We start from the raw sequence: 23,527 nt of genomic DNA on the forward strand, positions 1-23,527 counted from the left end.
TGCAATCACCTAAGTAATAGTCTAATTTTCAGACCCTTGTACCGAATGGTCGTACATTTTGTGCTGCACAAAGATTCAATCAGTTTAATTTTGGCCATTTAAAGTAGTGGGTTATTGATGTAGAAAAATACACATGTACCTGTTACAGCTCATTTTATGTATGTCATTACCAAAGGAAAAAAATGTCGGTCAGTCACTCGATAGTGTCTGACAGGGAAATCTAGAAAGTAAACAGGTTTCCTTGCATAATTCGAATACTAGGACACTGCTAGTCTGCTATCGTTTAAATTTCACAGATAGGCCATAGGGTATACATTACATATTCATAATTCCTGCAAAGTTCTACAGAAATTCGATGTTGGCTGCAAAAGGGACGTAGTATCTTTAATATAGATCGAGATCTACGAAACACATAGCTTGCTCTCAAGCATCTCCTGATAAAACGGCATCGAATAATCTACACATCTGATGACGTCATCTGACAGCTGATCACGTGGTATTGAACCAAGCTCGTCGGGCACAAAACGCGTGCTCGTGAAGGCTCTCTCATAATACATGAACATCTCCTTGAACACGTTTTTACCTGCTGTGACAAAATTATTTGGAATTTCACTTGTAGGCTTCAACTGAAGTAGCTGTTCGCTGTATGGAAACCCGACAACATTGCAGAATGCCTTGATAGTTGGTCCTGGTCTGGAGACGATGTCGGAAGCGTCGAGGACAATCGGCTCTGGGTCGATATTCTCTTTCACGTATTTCCAAAGCCGATGTTGATTTTCGAACCATTTCATTGGTTGATTGTCGATCGGGTCATCTCGGATTAAATCAAAATCAGCTTCGGAGGGTATCATACCGACCTCGGCATACTTAGACCCCGCTATTTTCCGAGCCGAAGTGAAGACCCGCGATGGATCCCGAATGAGGAAGGTGTATTTGTATCCTTCGGGAAGACAGTGAGGGTCAATCGGATTTGACGCCATTTCCTTGAGCAGAACGTACTGACTGCTTGCATTTTCGAGATCTTCCTTGATTGTCTGATATCTGAAAAGAATGGAAGAACGGAGAATCAAAACAATGTCAGCAAGTGACGTATGTTACTGTGTGTAACAGTGTCTGCAAAATGTGACTACGATATACTCTGTAATTAATCAAGCTGCTCTAGACAATGCCAGAAACTGACAGATCTAGGCTCTGCTCAAGGGTTTAGGAATTTCGGGTAAAGTGTCATATTATAGTCTTTGCTAGCAGACAAGTTGTAGTAGTAGTAGTAGTAGTCGTCGTCGTAGTAGTAACAGTAGTAGTAGTAGTAGTAGTAGTAGTAGTAGTAAAATAGTAGTTGTAGTAGTTTTTATAGTAGAAATAGTATATAGTAGGCTTATAAGTAGACTCATAGGTGTAACCCGGGAGGACAACATGGTAAATACAAAATTGGAATGACAAAAACTGTGCAAATACAAATTTTTGTAGCAGTATTCTGAGTGCAAAAGATGGCGGCCAGGGAAGAAGAGAGCAACCTTAATTACTGTAACCGTAAAGGTCTTTTTCGAAGTCGGGTGAGGCATACTTAACCTACTGTGTTTCAACAGTATTACCATATTTTTGTATTTTCAAGTCAACATACAGAGTCACGTAGGATTATATTTCCTCATCGATTTGTTGCTGCTTTTCATTCCACAACAAATCTAGAGGGGAGCTACTCGTCCCTTTTTTCACGAAGTGACGGTAATAAGGAAAATCGCATATATATATATTTTTTTTTTTTTTTTTTGCATTTTTGGACATCATTCACTAACAACTTAAACCTCACAAAATTTCGAACCACAATAATATCGAATTATGTCGCTATGACAATGACGTAAACAAGAAAATACCTAGTAAAAGGATTTCCTGTTTTCACGAAGTGACGGCTAAGTTACGCGCTGCGCTTACAGCCGGTCGTCACTTCATGAAATTCTCGTCCGCTCTTTTTCTGCTTTTATTTGTTTCACGAAGTGACGGGAGTGAAAATTTCGCAATTTGGAACAGTGACAGACTATGTAAAGGTGAGTTTGTTACAGTTTATTTTAAGGTAAAGTAATATGATACACTCTTTTGAGTCATTCTGATTCTTTGTAAGCAATAATTGAGCGCAGAAATGTATACAAAATGCATCGCCGTTCCACACATCGCCCCATATATACTTATTTTCATGTAAGTGAATAAAGGAGTGAAGTATGTGATGCAAAACTAAAACGACCAAATCATGTCTGAACAAACATACATCTAAATTAAATACCTTAATTGGGGGGTCTTTCTTATCTCAATTCACATCAAATATTGATTTAATAAGGTTTGTTTTAGTTGGTTGTTTTACATCTGCTTAAGTTAAGAATAAGAACGAAGTTTTACTTTTAACGAAAGTTAGACTTAGAGTTTAGACCCTACTTTTGTTTTAGTTTTAGTTTTACTTGTACTTTTAGTATTAGTAGTTTAGCTAATTGTACATTTTATTTAGAGTCTATAACTCTAGTTCATCATTTCATAATCAATTTATGTCAGCCACTAGTCAGTAATCTAGAGGTGAGTAGATCAGGATCTAGACAAAACTGAGTTGTTGTTGTTGTTGTTGCGATTAATGGCGTTTCCATAGTCATTCGATGATTTCCGCCAGGCAATGTGGGAGGGCGTAGTTACTGGTCCTCTCTTAATACTTTTACTGTTGGATCGACGATAGCCTAGTGGCGTTGTGTTGTGCAATTAACAATGTCAGTAAATTGTTAGTAGTTATTTTCTGTATTGTTATTCGGCTTGTTATTTTAAAGAATTCATTAGGAAAGAAAGGATGAAGTGGTTGAATATTAGTTGCGATCAGTTCATTACGTTAGGACGTTAGTTTAAAACCCCTCTCCGTATAATGAAGCAATTTGTACAATTTATACAATGAAGCAATTTATACCGAGGATAGTACCACTGTCACTAATATATAATATAGCAAAACTTTAACTTTGACTTTACTTGTAAAGGTGTGATTGAGGTGTAAGCAGCTTCAGGGCTCCAAGCCCAAGGCCAACATGGCCAAGGGCAAGGGAAGTTATGAAAGTTATCATCATGCTGAGCTGAGATGGCATGGGATATGTAGACCCTCCTGTTTAACTGATAGGGAATAAATTGCCTTTCAAGCAAAAAGGGACATGAATGAACAGTTATTTAAAAAATGAAAATCAAATAGTCTACTCTCCTACCCTGAAAATGACTAAATGGCACCATCCAGAAATGGGATACTTTTGTTTTGAGACTGAAGTAATCTCATGAGTAGTCTACCGGTTGGGGAACAGTGCACACATATTTACCTTATTTTCTTCCATTGTCTGTACTCAAGGTGTGTTTTAAAGACAGCACTTTAGTATCCTTGGTCTATAAAATAATTCTTTTTAACAACTGTTTTTGATACCAGCAAATGTTGCCCAACTCCACTCCGTGTTTTAAAGAATGTTCCAAGCAAGCACCATACCAGATGATGTACATGTCACAACATTACACATGAGAATATACAGGAATAACCTACACTTCAGTGGTAATGATTATGATGATGTTTTTGCTTTCACTTAGTTTCAGATGCAGTAGATACAATTTGCGCTTATATGAAGGAAGCACTAGAACTGGTATATCTACTTTTCAATGCCGCAGGCCAAATACAAATCCAGATGAGAATAGTTTTCATGGTCTGTGAAAGAAAATCACACATTAGCAGCATATAGAGAGTTATGATTAATCATGACCGATCTGTATAATGCCATCCATTGATTTTCTTTTATGAATGATGGCTACATAAGCAATTAAATATTAACAGGGAAATATAGATATGGAATATGTAATGCACTTAGCAGATATAGTACAAAGCTGGACAGGAACGTGTTTCTAATTTTGGCGAAGGCTATATAATTACATGTCCATTGGTATATAATATTTTCAGCTAAAAGTTCTATGAACCAAAATTTGAATATTTGTTGTAAATAGAGTGTATAGATTCAAGTCTTGATCATCAAGTACCAAGCACACTCACTGCATAATGTGCATTGGGGTGGTAGTTGTTTAGTAGGGGCAATTGAAAACGTCTGTTTGGGGTCAGTTATGCCTAGTGATTAATTTGATGTACAAAAGATAATATTAGATGTATTTCTTTACCTATGCTTGCAACAACAAAAAAGGAAAAATAACTTGTACTGTAATTATTTATTTTATTCTACAAAATTAGATTGGATACAGGGACCGACATGCTGGTTAGATGGGTCCTTGATAATTCTGCTGCAGATGTGACTTGGCATGGTGACCTCAAAGTGGGAGCGGAATGGAATTGTTGAAGCAATTCACTGAATACAGTCAGAGCTTGGCATGGTGACATCAAAGTAGTTCAGATGGCTTCGATGGCGATTCTGATGATGAGCCACTGTCTATGCTTGTGAACAAATCAAAAGGTATCTTCTTCCCTTCTTGATCGTTTCCAAATAGTTGAAATTTGAGATATTCCTAATTAATTGTTTTTAATGTTTAGCTCTCTTAGTAGGGAATGAGTGGTCCTATCGAGGTCAGCATCTAATTTTTTTTTTTTTTAATCCTTAACAAAAATTGTTAATAATAAGGTTATACCAATTAAAGTTTCTAATTTAAGAGCCTCTCTAAAAGTTGGTACCAAAACTACACAAAATAATTTCACCTAATCATAAATATAATGCACTGTAAAGTTTCCCTTTCATAATTGACATTCTGATAATGATTTTCTATTGATTTTGACTTGGAATTTTTCATTATGATTTTTCTTTCTCTTATTTCCTTTTGCTCTCAAGCAGTCTAGATCAAGAATCTTCGCTGCTTCAACCACTACCGCTTGGATGACATACGTGTGAAGAAACTTGAAGAACTTTTCTTGAAGTGCATGCTTAAGAAACTAGAATCAATCATATTGATCGTTGTGCCAATTCTTCAATGTTTTAATACCTCAATCTCTCTTTTATACTGTTTAATTGTAAATATTTTGAATATCATAAATATAAAACACTCCACTCATAATTTTAAATTGTGTGTAGAATTCAGTAATCGCAATGAAATGGATCGATTATAACAATCAATGAATTGATTTAAAGTGAACTGGTAACATTGTCCATGATTTCTGAAACAATGAGCTGAGTGTGTCAGTTTTCTGTTACAGTATTGTAATGGACTCCTGCAAACATAAATCTTTGGCATTCAAATGTATAGCTTAGAATAGCTATTTATCAGGTATACCTTCCTTATTTTTAGAAATCAGTAATGCATATTACAGTCTTGGATTTCAGTTCCATGAATTCTCATATCATATTTTTGTATTGAAGAATTTGTTTATTTCTTTTAAATGTTAGTATTTACAGGGGTTGATGCCTTTATTAGAACATGAATATAACTTACATTTCTACAATTTGTTTTTCTGTCAAAACGCAATGTTACTAGTTCACATTTAATCGTTTTATGTTTTACTTCTCTAGTTATTCTCATCATAATTGTATTTGGTACTTCAAACTATCCTATAATCATACAATATAATGTTGCTCTTTAGAATTTATCTGTATGATGAGAAATCCATGTTTATCATTTATTGTTCAGCTGATAATTGTTTAGTCAAAGATTACGTGTTCGCCTTGGTAAAACATTTTAGCATTGGTAAACTTTGTAGCGTTTGAGACTGTGTACTAAATTTTATTGAAATACCCTACAAAGAGATTGTGTAAACTGACTTACTTCTACTACTCACAAAACATTTATGAAAAACATTGATGAACAAAAAAATAACGTTAATGATTATATTAGCCATATTTCCCATTGAAAAACTCCACCATCTATTTTTCTCAAGAACTGCCTTGTTTCGTTACGATCAACATATAAACCTTTCAGCTAGAACATGATAACCATGGCGTGCAAGGAAGAGACTATACCTCACAGTACTGTTTTGAATACCTCTTTTGTCTTCTAAACAATCTACGCAGATGATGAGGATGATGATGCAAAAGATACAGACATTTTAGCATATTTACAAATACTGTATAATGTTTGAAATAACCTTCGTAATCCGTGGATGTATACATGATGAGTCTTTCCACAAAACCATTATGTACGTTACAAAATGCAATACAGTATTGATGATAATTGATGATGATATGTTTGGTATGAATTATTTGATATTTTAAATTTATGTTTACCTCATTTTTGTTTATTGTTGTAAAGAACTTATTGGCATGCACCCAGTAGATTTGCATTATGTGTTTGATCTTGTTATTGAAAACAAGATCAAACACATCATCATAATCAACAGAGTGCAACCAAAAAATTCTTAACAACAATTGAAATTTCTTTCAGGAAGCCTAACAATAAAAGCTGTTTTTGATTCAAAGAGCATCGTAGAGACGATGAACAAATAAGAGTGATAATACAACGTCGTTAAGCGTGAGACCGTTCACTTCTATGTCTCCCTGCCAAATAATCCGAACAAAAAAGTCAACCGAGGGGAATCAACTGTTAAACAATTTTTCCCTACTGATTACACCCCCTCCCCCTTGGGCAAAAAGAAAGAAAAATGATGGGGGTTAACCCCCCAAACACCCCCCCCCCCCCCCCCCCCCCGTGTACGCGCCTGTATATGCACATTACATGTACATACTCCGTGGCAAAAAGGTAATAAGCGAGGGAAAGGAAGGGCAATTCCAAGAGAGAGAGAGAGAGAGAGAGAGAGAGGGGGTAGCCTATGGCCCGGGTTCAAATTCAGTTCTCTTTAATAATTTTATCTACCATGCGTACGCCATGTGTACGTCACACCGAATAGCACCTCATTTGTGTTTATTGTTGTAAAGAATATTGGCATGCACCCAGTAGATTTTCATCGCGTGTTAGATCTTGTTATTGAAAACAAGATCAAACTCATCATAATCTACAGAGTGCAACCAAAATTTTTTTATCAACAATTGAAATTTCTTTCAGGAAGCCTAATAAAAGCTGTTTTTGATTCAAAGAGCATCGTAGAGACGATGGACAAATAAGAATAATAATACAACGTCGTTAAGCGTGAGACAGTTCACTTCTATCCCTCCCCGCCAAATAATCCGAACAAAAGAATCAACTGAGGGTAACCAACTGTTAAACGAATTTATCATGAGTCCTTGAAAATTAATTAATACTGCTTGTCAAAATATTATTTGAAGAGCAGCAAAGGCGAACGCGATTGTCGCTACAATTCAGAAATCGTTGCTGGGATTGATTTTCTATCAAAATTACCATGAGATATCAAGCTACATAGAACTATGATCGACAAAAAAGATATTGTCTTGAAAACAGTCAGAAACATTGGAACTTGAATGCATAAAACATAATGGCAAATGAATAAGACTAGAATGAATAGCACACATGTTCATTTTTACCATTTAAATCACCCAGTACCAGATACCTTAGCGAAATTCGAGCCAGATGCATATAATGGTAGGCTTAAAGATAATGATTCATGACAAATTGTCAATTGTCATGCCTTTGAGTTTATCGTCTAGACGTTTTTGCAAAAGATAATCAGGATAATAAGGATCAGAATGATACCTCTACTACTAGGCCTACTTTTACATGTATTATACTGCCATTGTTGAATATCATGACATTGCTTCACATAATAAAAATCCCATATGTTGTATACGCGCGCGGCTACGAGCTGTCACTTCGTGAAAAACAAAATCAAAGCGTTCTATGTAATTTGTGTTTTCACGATATGACGGTTGTGTTAAAAGTTCAAACAGAGGAATAAAAAAGCAGCTACAGAAAGAGGAAAATGTACTCGAAGTGCGAGTTACTTTATCTGTACATCAATTAAATAAACGTTTTGCCGTATTTAGTGTTCATTTCGGGAAGTTCATCCACGAGAGAAAAATCCCGTATGTTTTACGCGCGCGGCTACGAGACGTCACTTCGTGAAGAAAAAAAAAATCACAGCGCATCCTTGAATATCGTGTTTTCACGAAGTGACGGTTATGTTTACAGCTCATTTCCCCCTAAAATATAAGAAATTATGGAAAATAAAAAAAACATAGAACTAAACATTATGTTCTATCCCAAGATATAACATTTATTTGCCCTTGATACATTAAAGAGGTTGAGATGATAATTTGAAAGTTTGAAAGTGATTTATTCAAAACTAACTTTCTTTTAATTGCGCGCTCATCCGTCACTTCGTGAAAATAGGGACGTACTGTAGTGACTTGACTTTAGAAGAGCTTTACATTTGTAAATATTATTGTCTTGTCTTTATTACGTGGCTTAAAGTCTGGTCTTTTATTGTCACCCATTTCTATAGTGACACCTGTAGCATTATTAGAGTGCCTTATTGTATTGGGATGTGCAGTAATTCGGTCAAGCACAGTCCACATCCTATGTGATTGGGATGTGCAACCACCCAAGGTACTGGAATAGCATCTACTTGCTTGCCTCACCTATATTCATCACTTCGTCTGGGCTGTTCTTATAGAGCACATGTCTTTTAGAGAGAGCCTAACGTCTACACCAAAGCTAATTCAGCTTCATCATAATTCATGTCTTACCTCTTAGCTTATTTCTGTACTCGGTTCTAAGGCCTTATTACTGTATAGAGATAATGAATTTCTTCTCACTTATTTTCATCTGCAAAGAAGCGACATTAGTTTGTAAATAGTCTGACGTATTCTTTCTACGGGTACTTTGCAAAATTTTAAACACTACCTATTATTCACCTTGTGAGATAATTTGTCCCAACTATTGATTGCAACACGAGTGTCTACGAGACAAGGTAGGAAGAAAACATTTTCTATTACTTTTATTTTAGGTGAATTATTTTCAAAATCATCAACCCGATGTTTAAGAAGTTGATGCCATGAATAACTTAAAACTCAAACCCGCGTGGAAATAAAACACACAGAATCGTTCCTATTCTTTTCTGCATTGGTTATGCGCATTCTATCGGGTCTAAAATTGTTGATTTTCATGTCTTTGAGTTTTTAACCGTCAAACAGTACAAAATACTCGATCTATATTGCAAAGAAAATAATGAATAACAAAAATGGTATGTTATTCCGTACAATTATGCCAATGATATTTGTATTGTCAGAATCGTACCGCATCTAACACACACAAGGGTTTCGCCCACAATAGCCAATGGGACTTGATCGTGCATAAAACACTATTTCCTAAGTGAATTTTATCTTATTTTTGCACATTTATGCCCCCCAAAACCAAAATCACTCTTAACAAATCTATAGCAAATTTGAAACAACTTTAAGCTACTAGTTGAAAAACTAAAATGGTATCAAGATGTCGTTTTTTAGTGTAAATTGGTTAACTTTTTTTGTTTTGTTTATTAATTTTCATCGGAGCCTGGTTAAAGGAAAAGTATCACCGTCACTTAGTTGTCTAAACATATTTCTCAGGGATGTAATCATATTTATGATTGTACGGTCTCTAATTCAAATTATTTGCTAATATTGAAATTTCATCAAAAAACTATAGGGGCCGCTAAGATGGTCCTATTTTTCCAACTTCATGCGACACGATTTGACAATGGGTACATAAACACTTCAGGCAATACGAAAACTTGGTTTAAAGAAAAAATGATATCGGCGGGGTGCACGGTGTCGCCTTTCTGACCAGACTACAAGGAGGGACGGAAATCCAGTCGAAGTAGATTTTTTCGTGATATACCTGATAAAATAAATAATACTTACGACATCCATCTCGGCAGCATTCGGTAGCCGACATTTTTCTCCCAGATGTCGTTTGCCTCTGCGTAGACCGCCTCGTTCCCGACGATGTCGCAAGGAAGCTGACGACCTGTCGACGTCGAGTAATAGCCTCTAAGGAGAGAAGCGTAGGAGTAGAGCTCGAGATAGACTTCCATTCCGTCAATGGCGCTCAGACATTTGGTTAAAACGGTGGAAGTGGATCGAGGCACACACCACAGACCAACGCGGGTTGGCTGGGGGTTTGATGGTCGCTCTTGAGCCATCTCTAGCTGATGAAACCTCAGGTATGACAACTGAATGATGTCAAATTAGCTGCGAAGCTTGAACGAATGAATATTTGGGGGTGTTCTGAAAATGACAGGAAGTGCGTGTGCAAACAGAATCATCCTGTGTCAGGACTCGCCACCTTGACCATTATTATCTTTTGTACTAAATTGAATAGCTCTCACTACACGAAAAGTACAGTAGCCCGAATGGGAGAACGAAAGAGAGAGAGAGTGTGTGTGTGTGTGAGTTAGTGAGAGAGAGAGAGAGAGAGAAAGAGAGAGAGAGTGAGAGGGGGAGAGAGAAATGGAGAGACTGTTTGAAAAGAGAGGGGTTCAGAAGAGGAGAACCTAGAGGGTCTGGAGCTTCCTGGTGCCGTGGTTCATTAAATCAACTTTCAGTCAAGATGTTAGAAGTTCGAATCCCCGCCGGGCACTGATGTCCCTCAGCCAAACATTAATCTATAATTTACCAATGCACTTTCGATCGAGGCATAACCTAGTTGCTTGTTGTTAGAGGGTATCCAGTCGGAAGGGGCCTTGTTTGCTGTGAGTACAGGAATCATAGCACAGCGGTAGCCAGAGGACAAGGGGCCATGCCCCCACCCAAATAAGGTAATTCATGGAATTATTATCCGACTCTGTTATTTTGTCTGTTACCCCCCGGCTGTGCCCCACCCCCCTTTTTTTCAATAAGTCTGACTTCGCCAGGGAATGGTGGCATCCTGCAAGTACGGATCCGTCCTATAACCATCATCACCTCCAGCGTAGCTATGCAGTTATCCACGAATTTCTTTAGACGAAGCAATACTAAAACAGAACAAAACAGAATAAAAAAATATATAGGCCAGATCAGAACTTAAAGGCAGGTATTTTACAAACACTTCTTCACATTTTTTTTTGGCCCTCGAAAATTTGAAAAATCTCACCCCCCCCCCCCCTTGAGCGCCAGGGGATAGGGGCCCATCTCATAAAAAAAAGTAAATTTACACGCTTTTCCCCCAGGGGTGGGGGCCCGGGCCTCCGGCCCCCCTGGATCCGCCACTGGATACAACCCACGTGACTTCTTCTGAAAGAGTGCAATGATTGGCGCACAGTTATTAACGTTGAGGGTAGCCTATCCTCAAAACAAACTCGCTCCCAATTCTAACGAGACCATAAAATAGGTGACTCCTTTAATTTCAATTTGTAAGGGGGGCTAAGGAGTAACCACCCCCAGTCAACTACTCCCTAGGGCAACCACCCTCTAGGACGACTACTCCCGGGACAAGTATCCCCAGACAACTACCTCCAGCCAAATACCACCTAGGACAACTACCCCCTAGGAAAACTACCCCCCGGACAACTACGCCTAGGATAGTTATCCGGGTAGTTGTCATAGAGGATGGCTGTCGTAGGGGGTAATTGTCTGGGGATGGTTGTCTGGGGTAGTTGTCCGGGGGTAGTTGTCCCGGGGGGTAGTAGACCTAGGGGTCGTTGCCCTGAGGGGTAGTTGACTGGGGGTGCTAATCCGGGGGTGCTAATCCGGGGGTGGATGTCCAGGTGGTAGGTGTCTTAGAACCGCCTACATGATATATACTTTACTGATACTCATTAGTCCCAGTTACACTTTAAATGACCCAATATGAAAAACCGTCGTATTTTTTTTAAACCACCATTACGCTACTGAAAAACCCCCATAAAAGGACGTCTGTTTCTGCTTTTCCTTTTTTTTTTGGTAAATGAATAGTGCCTCCTTATTGTCACTGCATGCGATAGGGCTGAAGAGAGAACACCAATATAGTTCACCAGTGTTTTGAGAGCGAACATCGACACTGGAAAAACCAGCGGAGTTTCGGTCGGAGTTTTTATTTCTTTTTTTTAATACTCTGTGGCTTTTCGGATCGTTTTTTTCCCCTTTGTGTTTAAACTTTATGGGTAATTTTTAACAACTTCCGACGGAATTCCGGAACCCTAGCATTTTTCCCTTCAGGGCAATTGTTGTCAGCAGGGGCGGATCCAGTCGGCGGCAGGGGAGGGGCCCAATTCGTGAGAAAATATTTGGGGACGAAACAGCCGACCGATAATTCGCATATTGGGGGGTGGGGGGGGGGTGTAGTGAGCACTAATTTATTTATTTTTTTGCTCCCGAAAATTTGATAATCGTGCCGGCTGATAATTCGCTCAGCCCGCCGCACAGTGGGCCAGGGAGGAACCAAAGTGCGCCAAAACTCATGTTTGGGGATTTTCTTTTTATAAATCCAGAGGAAATGTTTGGATTTCCAGGGATTTTCGCTAAAATTTTATTACCAACATTTTCTCTGATGTCTAAGCTTTAAGTTGATACCAGATATGGCTGCCCGATTCTGCCTGTTATTATGTTAGAGCCGTTTTCCTTGCAACATTGCCCCGAAAATGTGTTTATTTTGGTCCGCGGTGTCAGAACAAGTGTCACGCGCCCCCTCGCGCCGTGATTTATGACCACGAATCCTTCATGATTCAGTCGCGGACCCCCAAAACCCACATTTTTCGGGGCAATGTGGCAAGGGAAATCGGCTCTAACATAACAACGGGCAAGATCGGGCAGCCAAATTTGGTATCAACTTAAAGCTTAGACATCAGAGGAAATGGTGGTATTAAAATTTAAGCGGTACACTGCGGAGATCTAAACATTTCTTCTGGATTTATAAAAAACATGGATAATTAGTCCATTTTTCAGTGAATTACCCTATAATATATCATGAAGATTGTGTTTCTATTAATTTTAACCCATTCATTGAACGAAATGAACTACCAGGAATATGTGAGAGCAATTTCATATCAATAACTTAAAAACTTCATGTTGAATTGAAAGATTTATAAAAATAAGTCACTTTTGCACTAAAACTGTGAATATGTAGGATTTTGCTGTTTGAAGTAGTAAATTTATACCCTTATTGTGCATAACGGAATTAAATATTTCACTGAGGTATTCCTCTATGTATTACCTTTCAACTGGGCAAGAAAAAATTGAAAAAAAAAAATCACCCAAACTTAGTTTTGGCGCACTTTGGTTCCTCCCTGGCCCACTGTGCGCCGCCGCCCCCCCCCCCCCCCCTGGATCCACCACTGGTGTCCAACAATTTTTCACAAAATAACTAAAATTTCTATTTTGCAAAATGTATGACTCCGGAGAGTCTTTGCATTTTAGAGTACCTAGATAATATGCTTTCCATAATACTCTCATTACCTTAGCCTGCTTATACACTCTTTCAATTCAATGGACTTGAATATCTCTGTGCATTAACCTGTAGAACTATAATTACTTTTACCTCATTTATCTCTTATCTTTTTTTTGAAGAGCACCTAAAAAGATTGTAAAACAGAGGTGTTTTTAGTAATATTATAATCATGAATTTTTTATCGTTATGCACATAATCAAGAAACTAAGGTTACCTGTTTGCGATTCTATTCCACATGGTGTTTTAATTATCATGGTAATCAGAAAGGTTGGATTGCCGTGCACTAATCAAGAACCTAAGGTTACCTGTTTACGATTCAATTCCATATGGTGTTTTAATTATTATGATAATCAGAAAGGTTTGATTGTCGTGCACTAATCAAGAACCTAAGGTTACCTGCTTACAAATCTATTCCATATGGTGTTTTAATTATTAGGATAATCAGAAAGGTTTGATTGTCATGCACATAATCTAGAACCCAACGTAACCTGTTTACAATTCTACTATTCCAAACGGTGTGTTTATTGTAGCTTGTTTTATATGCTAAGGAGTATAATCAATCCATCGGAGTGAAAACATGATTGGAATTAGTACATACAATCCATGATTGTGCAAATCGATATCTGGGGCAGGCAACGTTCGGTCAGATTTTAGCTTTATATTCAAACAACGTTTTGCGTAACTTTTTAAAGTTTTATTAACAAACAAAAAACCTATAGACGCCCTCTATATATTTGAAATGTTGGTTTGTTTTGCTGAGAGAATATAAACAAATTGTTGCTGAGACATGTTGAAGAAAAATGGTCTAATGGAAAAAGGAATAGATTACACTTTTCTGCTCATTATTGAATACAGGGAGGGGAAGTCAACCCTGATATTAAGTTAGCTTAATAAGAAGCAGAACAATAATTTGGGTTTTCTGTTGTACGCAGAAAAATCAAATTTTGTATTCTTTCATCAATATTCGACTTTAAACGCATTTGTTTTGAAAACCCTCGAGGAATATGTCTTAAATTAGATCCTCTTTCACATTATGATAACATTTGAGTCAAATTTTACCATCAAACTTTTGGGGCTCCCAACGCTTAAGAGGCTCTACACCAGGCGCGGATCCAGGATTTCTTAGGGGGGCCCAAATTTGAAATTATGCGACCCAAATATCGGAACGTAATGGTGACCTGCATTGACGTAGTGGGGGGGGGGTGCAGGGAGAGGCGATTACCCCCTCCCTCCTCCGCAAGGCGCCGAAGCATTGACGTTTCATTAAATTTATTAGACAAAGAAGACGATTCTCGAAAATAGTGAGTACTATTTTTTTTTGTGCCCTTGAAAATTTGAAAAATCGCACCCCCCCCCCCCCCTTGAGCGCCAGGGGGGGGGGCGATTCCCCAAAGAAGGTAAAATTAACGTGTTTTTCCCAGGGTTCCGCCACTGGGTCCAGGGCCCTCAGAAGCTTAAATTGTCGTGGGATGAGCATAATTTTATACCTTATTTGTGACACTGGCAGGTCACGAATTGGCGTGGGGTCCAGGGGGCAGAGCCCCCTGAAGCTCAGGGGTTTTGTTAATAAATAACGGCCAGATGAGCATATTCTTTTACCTTATTTGTGACACTGGCAGGACACAAATTGGTGTTGGGTCTAGGAGGCGGAGCCCCAAGAAGCTCAGGGGTTTTATACATTAAATTATCGTCAGATGAGCATTTTGTATACCTTATTTGTGACACTGGCAGGTCACGAATTGGCGTGGGGTTCAGGGGGCGGAGCCCCCGCAAGCTCAGGGGTTTGGGGCAATAAATTATGGTCAGATGAGCATATTTCATACCTTACTTGTGACACTGGCAGGTCACGAATTAGCGTGGGGTCCAGGAGGCGGAGCCCCCTGAGGCTCAGGGGTGTTAGGCAATGAATTACGGTCAGATGAGCATATTTTATACCTTATTTGTGACACTGGCAGGTCACGAATTGGCGTGGGGTCCAGGAGGCGGAGCCCCCGGAGGCTCAGGGGTGTTAGGCAATATATTCCGGTCAGATTAGCATGTGGGATCCAGGGGGCAGAGCCACCGGAAGTCAAAGGGTTTTAGGCATTTAATTACGGTCAGATGAGCATATTTTGATATCTTTCCCCTTTATTTCTCTTTTTTTCTACGGTCAGATGAGCATCCGGGGCCCCGCCTTAGGGCCAATGGTTGGGTTTGGGGGGGGGGGCAGAGCCCCCAGAAGCTCAGGGATTTTAGGAATTTTATAACGGTCAGACAAGCATGCAAGGGCCTGCCTTAGGGCCCCTGGTGGGGTCGATGGGGTGGAGCCCCGGAAACTTAGGGGTTTTAGGCATTTAATTACGGTCAGATGAACATATTTTGATACCTTATTTGTGACACTGGCAGGACATTAATTGGCGTGAGGTCCAGGGGCCGAGACCCAGAAGCTCAGAGGTTTTATGCATTAAATTACCGTCAGATTAGCATCTAGCCGTTCGCCTTATGGCCCAAGGTGGGGTCCAGGGGGCAGTGCCACCGGAAGTCAAGGGGTTTTAGGCATTAAATTACGGTCAGATGGGCATATTTTGAAACCTTTGATATCTTTCCCCTTTTATTTCCTGCTTTTTTTTCTTTCTTTTTTTCCCCTTTTTTTCTTCCCTTCTTTTTTTTTCCTTCTTTGTTTTCCCTTCTTTTTTTCCCCTTCTTTTGTTCCCCTTTTTTGCCAGGGGGGGGGGGGAGGGCCTCCCGGGCACCCCCTGGATCCGCCACTGGTTGTTAGGCCAGTTTTCCCTTTGCACTTTTGTCGAGCGTTTAGCTGCATGGTTATATACCGCGAAGAAAGACACTAGCTGTTTTATGTCCTAAGCAAAGAGCCCCTGGAACATTTAAGTGCTGTTGCTGGATGAGTGTGGTGTATGGTGGGGAGGGATGGGTGCATCATGAAGAAGCAAATCAATCATTAGTTTGTTTCATGAGAGCATTTAAAAAGAAGTAAGGAAAGTATTTATTTGCCTTCGTTGTCACATTTTCGAAATTACAATCACATGCGGGAATGCTTATCCGGACACCTACCCCCTGGACATCCACCCCCGGGTAACCATCCCCAGTCAACTACCCCCTAGGACAACTACCCCCATATGACATCTTACCACCGGACAACTAACCCCGGACAACTACACCCGGACAACTATCCCCTAGAGCAACTACCCCTAGGGCAACCACCCTGTAGGACGACTACCCCCGGACAACTACCCCCTACGACAACTACCCCCTACGACAATCATCCTCTAGGACAACTACCCCCGGACAACTATCCTAGGGGTGGTTGTCCGGGGTAGTTGTCCTAGGGGGTAGTTGTCCGCGGGTAGTTGTCCTAGGGGGTCGTTGTCCTAGGGGGTCGTTGTCCTAGGGGGTAGTTGTCTGGGGGTTAGTTGTCCCGGGGGTAGTCGTCCTAGAGGATGGTTGCCCTAGGGGGTAGTTGTCCTAGGGGTATAGTTGACTGGGGTGGTTATCCGGGGACAGATGTCCAGGGGGTAGGTGTCCTAGAACCGCGGGAATGACCCGACTCCACCGTCGCAAACCTTTTTAGTGCACCTTTTTTGCCACTGATGTCCTTCTCTTTTTTGTTTTTATTTATTTTATTTTTTTTTCAGATCCTTTCTTGATTCCTATGCAATGAAGCATTAGAGAAAAGTGACAAACGGTAGATTTTGTTTCGCTTTCTCCCTAACAAACGCAATTTCTTTGCATTGTACCATCAACTTTTTCATAGTAGCTCAAGAACTATTAATTCATTTCGTTCAAATTATGCAGAGGTATAATGATAAGAATGTTAATTCAAGAAAACACATTGGCCCGAATTCACAAAGGAGGTTTGTCGACAAATCTTGTTTTTCGTGCGTCATATGACGCGTTTCGACGCGTTTTTACAAACCAGGTTTGTAAAAAAAAACGCGTCAAAACGCGTCATATGACGTACATAAACCTCAATTTGTCGACAAACCTTCTTTGTGAATTCGGGCCATTGGGTTGCCAATCTCGTGTTTATTACATTAACACTGACAAGTATTACATTGTGAGCTGACAATTTTAGGTGGGGCGAAATATTGTTGTTTGCCCTGGGTGCCATGATCTCTAGATACGTCACTGTTTAAAGAACAACATTTTCATAATGAAATTTGCACTGAAAAGACAGTGAGGGTATTCCGGATAAATATACAGAGAATCGTCATATCGTTTTCATGATTTCAATATGTCCTACACTATCGATTTTCCATGTCAGAGCAACTAGATCTAGAGAAGTCCCAATATTTGTCTAGCATCTTACGGCCGTAATTCTCATTTCTTTAAAAAACCGAAACTTATATTACCTACATCGCAGCCTGACAGGCCTAATTGCCAAGCGAAGAAATTCTAGTACGCTTTCTTTGTTTACCCTTTGACGTATACGTTTCTATCTCTGATATTTATTTTGCCTCCGACACTTTTACTTCTGTAATTGTCACGTCCCAGGGCCCTCGCTATGGGGCTCAGGGGGTTCGATCCCCTCCCCCACTTTTTGGAAGAAAATATGTCAAAGAGAAATAGAAAGAAAGAATAAAGAAAGAGGACAAGAAAGAATAGTAACCTGCCAGTGTCACAAAATAAGGTATCAAAATATGCACATCTGACCGTAATAAAATGCCTTACACCCCTGAGCTTCCAGGGGCTCCACCCATGGACCCCCTCTGGGACTTAGCCCCTGGATGTTCATCTAGCTGTAATTAAATGACTGAAACAAACACCTGAGCTTCCTGGGGGCTACGCCGCCGGGATCCCCAACAAGGCTTTGCCCATGAACGGTACAAGGGGCCCTAAGGCGGGGCCCTAGCCCCTCAACAATTAGTGCCCTGCCCGTGTCACAAATAAGGTATCATAATACGCTCCTCTGATCGTAATTAAATGCCTAAAACCTCTGAGCTTCAAGGGGCTTAGTATCTGTATCCCTCCGAGGCTTTGCCCCTGGATACTCATCTGATCGTAATTAAATGCCTTAAACCACTGGGCTTCCGATGGCTCCACCCCCTGGACCCCCGCCGGGGCTTATAAAATTATGACCGTAATTTAATGCCTAAAAACCTTTAAAAAATTAGCTCTGAAGTGTTTACCTCTGAAATTCTTATCTCCTGTATTTTACCTCTGACGTTTTTATAATGAACCAATTTCAGTATACAGTCCAACGTGCTTTAGTGACCACCTGTTTACAAAGACCACATTTTTTGTTTCCCTTGAAGACGGTTTCTCATTGAAACGTGCACTTAAAGAACCTGTACATAAAGACCACCTGCCTACACAAGGTCCGCGGTTCAATTCCCGCCGCGGCACTAATGTCCTTTGGCAAGACATTGATCTACATTTGCCACTCTCCACCCAGGTGTTAATTGGGTACCCGGTAGGATGCGAAAGATTATGGTTAGATGAGCAAGTGTGCGCTTGTAAAAATGAAGCCTGACAGGAATACTCCCCAGGGAGTGGAGAATGTGCATACATTGTGTGCGGGTAAGCCTGAATCCGGGTAATAATATATATCTGTAAAGCGCTTTGAGGGGGCCTGTGGTCCTGAAAATGCGCTATACAAGAATGAACTATTATTATTTTAATTAAATAATAATGATGAGATATATTTGACTGTGTGTATCGGTCGGTGGAATCATGGTATGTATACTTTAATGTATGAAGGTAGATGGAACAAAATGGAACAGGGCACACTTGGGTCGATTGCTTTTACGCCATTTCCTTCGTTAGCTTATATATTTTGCTGAAACAACCCCCCCCCCCCCCCCAAAAAAAAAAAAAAAAAAAAAAGAGAAGAAGAAGAAGAAAGTCAACAAATTATAGGCAACGGAACAAAGTCGGTATAAAAGCAGCAATATAATCAAACAAGTAAAAAAGAGATTAATAAACAGACGAATACGATTAGATTATTGTAGCTGACCCAACCTTACTCCTCTGTTGATTAATTTTTTTTTTTAATACTTGATTCTGAACTAGGCAGTATCTGGAAATGTCTCTATACTAAATGTCATAAATGGTACATGAAATATGAATGATCCGAAATATCAGAGTGGTACGTAAACGGCATCGAGTAGTAATTATATTATTGTTAAAAATGGTAGCATTCTAGTTGGTCTTTGACATAGTGGAAAAACAAAGCTACTTAATAAGCAGTATACAAAGTATTTGTGATTTATACTTGGTAATAAGAGGAAATATGTATATATAGAAATTATATATATAATATATATATATACATTGTAAATATATATATATATATATATATATATATACTATTATATATAAATGAAAACAGCTGAAATAAAAGTCCCTGTGAGTTCATTTCTTCACTATTACCGGTTTCAATTTATTCCGCCAGATAGTAAATTCAAAATTACAAATTACAAGCAATTACTATATACAAACAATGAGTACAAGCGTATTGCTTGTATTGTTACAGTCAAAATCATGTCATGTGAAGTTCTATCTCCATTACTACTTCATTATACACGTAATGAGTTTTGTTCTTATATCAGCAAAACTGTTTTTTTAATTTATTATGTAATGATAGAACCCAAAGTTAATCCTATCCTTGTAGGAGTTACAAGTCATGTTGGCTTCGAGCGTTAGATAGGTAGTAAGTTATATATAGACCTTTAAGTTCGCTTACTGTGAATTAAGTTTACACGTGACGTACTTCAACAATGACCATGCTGATTAGGAATGCCTTTAATGATTAATATTTCATTTGCGGTGCTAAAAATAAGCATGCACTGTAGTTTATGATTAACTTAGTAATTCCTCATCCCAATATCGGTGTTCTCTAACCACTCTTATCGAGTTCCTTTGATGTAAAAACGAATCTATTCTGGAGAATAATATTGGATGATCGACTTAAAGCAGCTTTGATAAGCTCGCAATGACTGATACACAGTTATAAATACCATTCTAAGAATTCTCTCCTACACTAAGTACTGATATAAACTGTGCGATCACTGCGATAAATGATAACGGTTTAGATCTCTGTTAAGATATGTTAATCCTCAAGTATATCATGTATTTAGGCAGGCGCGTAAGCATGATTTTTTTCGGGGGGGGGGGGTTAACATTTTTAAATCGGGCCGAAAATTTCGCAACGACTCAGCCAGCCGCTGCATAAACGGGGGGGGGGGGGGGGGGGGGGGGGGGGGGGGGAGACATTTTTTATTTATTTTTGGTCTAAAAAAATCGCAACGACTCAGCAAGCCGCTGAATAAGGGGGGGGGGTGGTGAGGACACTTTTTTTTCCTTTTTTTTTGGTCTCGAAATTTGCTCCGTTGGTAAGGTCAACTTTTTTAGGTTAGCCATTGGTATAAAACAAAATTATCAAAGGAGGGGGGGGGGGGTTGCTCCAAAATACACACATAAAAATACTAAAGGGGGTTCAACCCCCCCCCCCCCCTGCGTACGCGCCTGTATTTAGGTATCATAATGTATGTTTATGTAGTTTAAAAAAATATAGAGTTCACAACATTAAGCGCTTGCGACATTAAAACCATGCTCCTTGTGTATATCCTATGTAATTTTGGGAACTCTACATTTTTACTACATATTTTAAAACTGCATCTCATCGGAACTCTGTTCTTCTTAATATCTTGTGTGATATATATATATATATATATATATACAGTTAACTACTAAATTATTCATACCCTTATCAAGATTTTATTTTTGTTATTTTCCCGATAATAATGTTTCTTGAGAATTTGAAATATTAGAGCTTACATAAGTATCTAAAAGTATTCAAATGACCCGCATTCAATCAGTCAACCTTTCACTCTTCAGTAACGAAAACACACATAAAACTACACTAGGCATGAATAATTTAGTTATTAACTGTTTATATAGGCTATATATATTTCTTTAGCAATAATGATAGGCCTCATAGTAGTTGCACTGGATAGAGAGCACCTTGAGATGCGATCCGTGGGTCATTGTTAAATTGAAATAAGGATTAATTTATAATACACAACCATTAACTTGGACCTACATAATACAAGCTTTGCTTTTTAGTAGATCCCCCACTTTATTTAGCTTTTTCAATGTATTTGTCATACTTATGATTGTATCTTTGTTCATAACTATTACCATGTATATTATGTTCCGATACTGTATGTTTCGTTATAATTATTACATTGTACATTATGTTCAATTGTGTTATTATCGATAAAGTGGAAACAAATAAACTTGAAATGAACCTGAAACTTTATTATCATGAGATGTTTTGTCTTAAAAATAAAACATTAACAATGGGATTTACACCGATGGAACCTGATTAATACAATACACTGGTCCGTTATTCCGCCACCTAATAAGGCAACTCCCATGATGCCTAAAACACACTGAATGGGTAAAAAAATATGCTAAGCCACTCACCCACAGTTTTGTCTTATTTCATCCTCTGGGACCTAGCTGACTGCAATTTTTTTTATAATGGTCATAAAATTATACTTTTTCAACGGACTGCTTTTCTAGTCGATAAGAAGTGAGAACTTGCATGAAACATAATCTGATAAAAAAAATAATGAATGCAGCTGGAAGCCTGCGAAAATGTATAAAACGCTGCCCTGTAGAAACATTGTAGTCGAGGATAGAAATGTGGTTTACAACCTGACAACACATTGTTGTTAGACTTTTTGCTTCTCAGGTCGTTTAACATACGAATCATAAAAGAATCGCAGAAAGAAATACAAAAGCTTACATACAGATCATAGTCCAGAAAATATTTGTCCAATTTGTGTCGCAGTGCCTTCCCGCCCAAAGCTCGAAGGATGCATATATAGTGACACCGATTGAGATGACAAACTGGATGAGCTGCATGGCAGTAATTGCGACCTTGATATGGCGCGGCTTCTGGACGACTTTGGCGGCGCTCAGGGCGTAGTACGTATACATCACAAAGTGCACGGCGAAGTTCAAGGTGGCAAAATAGCGGCCTACCGACATGAAGTCGTTGTATAAATACCAAGTGTAGATGAGCGTGGACACGTGATGATACCAATGAAGAAAGATAAGTTTCTGCTTGCGAAGGACGATGAAGATAGTGTCGCCGAGTTCGAGTACCTTGCTGAGTGCGAACAGCCACATCCACAGGCCCACCTTTCCGTCGAAGAAGTTTGCGTCGCAGATGGTTGCGCGCCAACCGTCGTCGACGACGCAGTGTGCAAAGTCGTTCACAGTCACCAGCATCCCGATGAAGCTGAAGAGCGCGAAGCTGGCCGACCAGGCAACGAGGGGTCGGCGGAGATCAAAGGTTTGACACGATCCGACATCAGACGTTTTCCTCCGAAGACGACGGCGATGTACATCGCGGAAATGAAGACTGATGTCCACCAGTACTGACGCAGCCATTGTCCGTGATGATTGGTATCAAACGTGGATCCTCCATTGAAATATAAACTTTTCAACACCATTTTCAAGGATGGCACCGTTCTAATTATCCCAACAATGAATAATTTTAGGATGAGAAGTACAGAAGCCCGCACATTTGAATTGTCGTAGACGTATATTCACACTCGATGTCTTAAATTTATGCTGTACGTCACTCTGATGATTATATCAATAGTGTCGAACTCACTTGTGGATCGTGGAGTGGCGATGATATGGAACTTGAAGTCAATTAGTACCACCTTTGTTTGCTGAAGCTGAGCGTATACTATTTGTTGTTTGGCTTCGATGGATGGGGTAAGTTTGCTTATTGTCATAATTATCCCATCCCTCCCGCAGTGGCGGATCCAGGGGGGAGGGCCCGGGGGGCCCGGCCCCCCCCCCCCTTGAGAAAAAAATCATGTAAAATCACGTGATTTTTACCTTTTTGGGGGGTTGGCCCCCCCCCCCCCCTGGCGCTCAAGGGGGGGGTGCAAATTGAAATTTTTTTGAGGATCAAAAAAAAAAAGTGCTCACTACCCCCCCCCCCCCCCCCCCCCCCCCCCCCCCCCCCCCCCCCCCCCCCCCCAATGAGCGAATTTTTGGCCGGCGCGTTTTTCAAATTTTCGGGAGCAAAAAAAAAAAAAAAAAAAAAAATGTGCTCTGTACCCCCCCCCCCCCCCCCCCCCCCCCCCCACTGAGCGACTTTTTGGTCGGCGCGATTTTCAAATTTTCGGGAGCAAAAAAAAAAAAATTGGGCCCCTCCCCTAAGAAATCCTGGATCCGCGCCTGCCCTCCCGGCCCCCTCCTCGGCTTTTTATGAATGATTGATCGAGCCAAGGAGGATATCTTTGATCGAGCCATGGATGTTTGCTTTCATTTGTGAACACGC

At 39.6% G+C, this 23,527-nt stretch overlaps 1 protein-coding gene and 1 pseudogene across 1 annotated transcript; both read right to left on the reverse strand.

Moving 5' to 3' along the window:
- Nucleotides 1-401: 401 nt before the first annotated feature.
- Nucleotides 402-10,032, reverse strand: LOC100890468. The gene is made up of 2 exons (XM_003729294.3): nt 9,738-10,032; nt 402-1,041 (listed from the first exon to the last, which is right to left on the reverse strand). Exons 1-2 carry the CDS (start codon nt 10,016-10,018, stop codon nt 402-404), a joined length of 921 nt encoding a protein of 306 aa, XP_003729342.1. The 5' UTR covers nt 10,019-10,032.
- Nucleotides 10,033-21,966: 11,934 nt separating this feature from the next.
- LOC115927912 lies at nt 21,967-22,846 on the reverse strand (annotated as a pseudogene).
- Nucleotides 22,847-23,527: the final 681 nt, after the last annotated feature.

This window comes from Strongylocentrotus purpuratus, unplaced genomic scaffold (assembly GCF_000002235.5).
Source record: "Strongylocentrotus purpuratus isolate Spur 01 unplaced genomic scaffold, Spur_5.0 spur5_scaffold_21, whole genome shotgun sequence".
Taxonomy (NCBI): domain Eukaryota; kingdom Metazoa; phylum Echinodermata; class Echinoidea; order Camarodonta; family Strongylocentrotidae; genus Strongylocentrotus; species Strongylocentrotus purpuratus.

What these genes read in the sequence shown, in the direction of transcription:
- LOC100890468 (XM_003729294.3), bottom strand. Translation starts at nt 10,018, where the DNA reads ATGGCTCAAGAGCGACCATCAAACCCCCAGCCAACCCGCGTTGGTCTG. An exon ending in ATGCTGCCGAGATGGATGTC is followed by an intron (nt 1,042 to 9,737) that starts GTAAGTATTATT and finishes CATTCTTTTCAG; the next exon opens with ATATCAGACAATCAAGGAAG.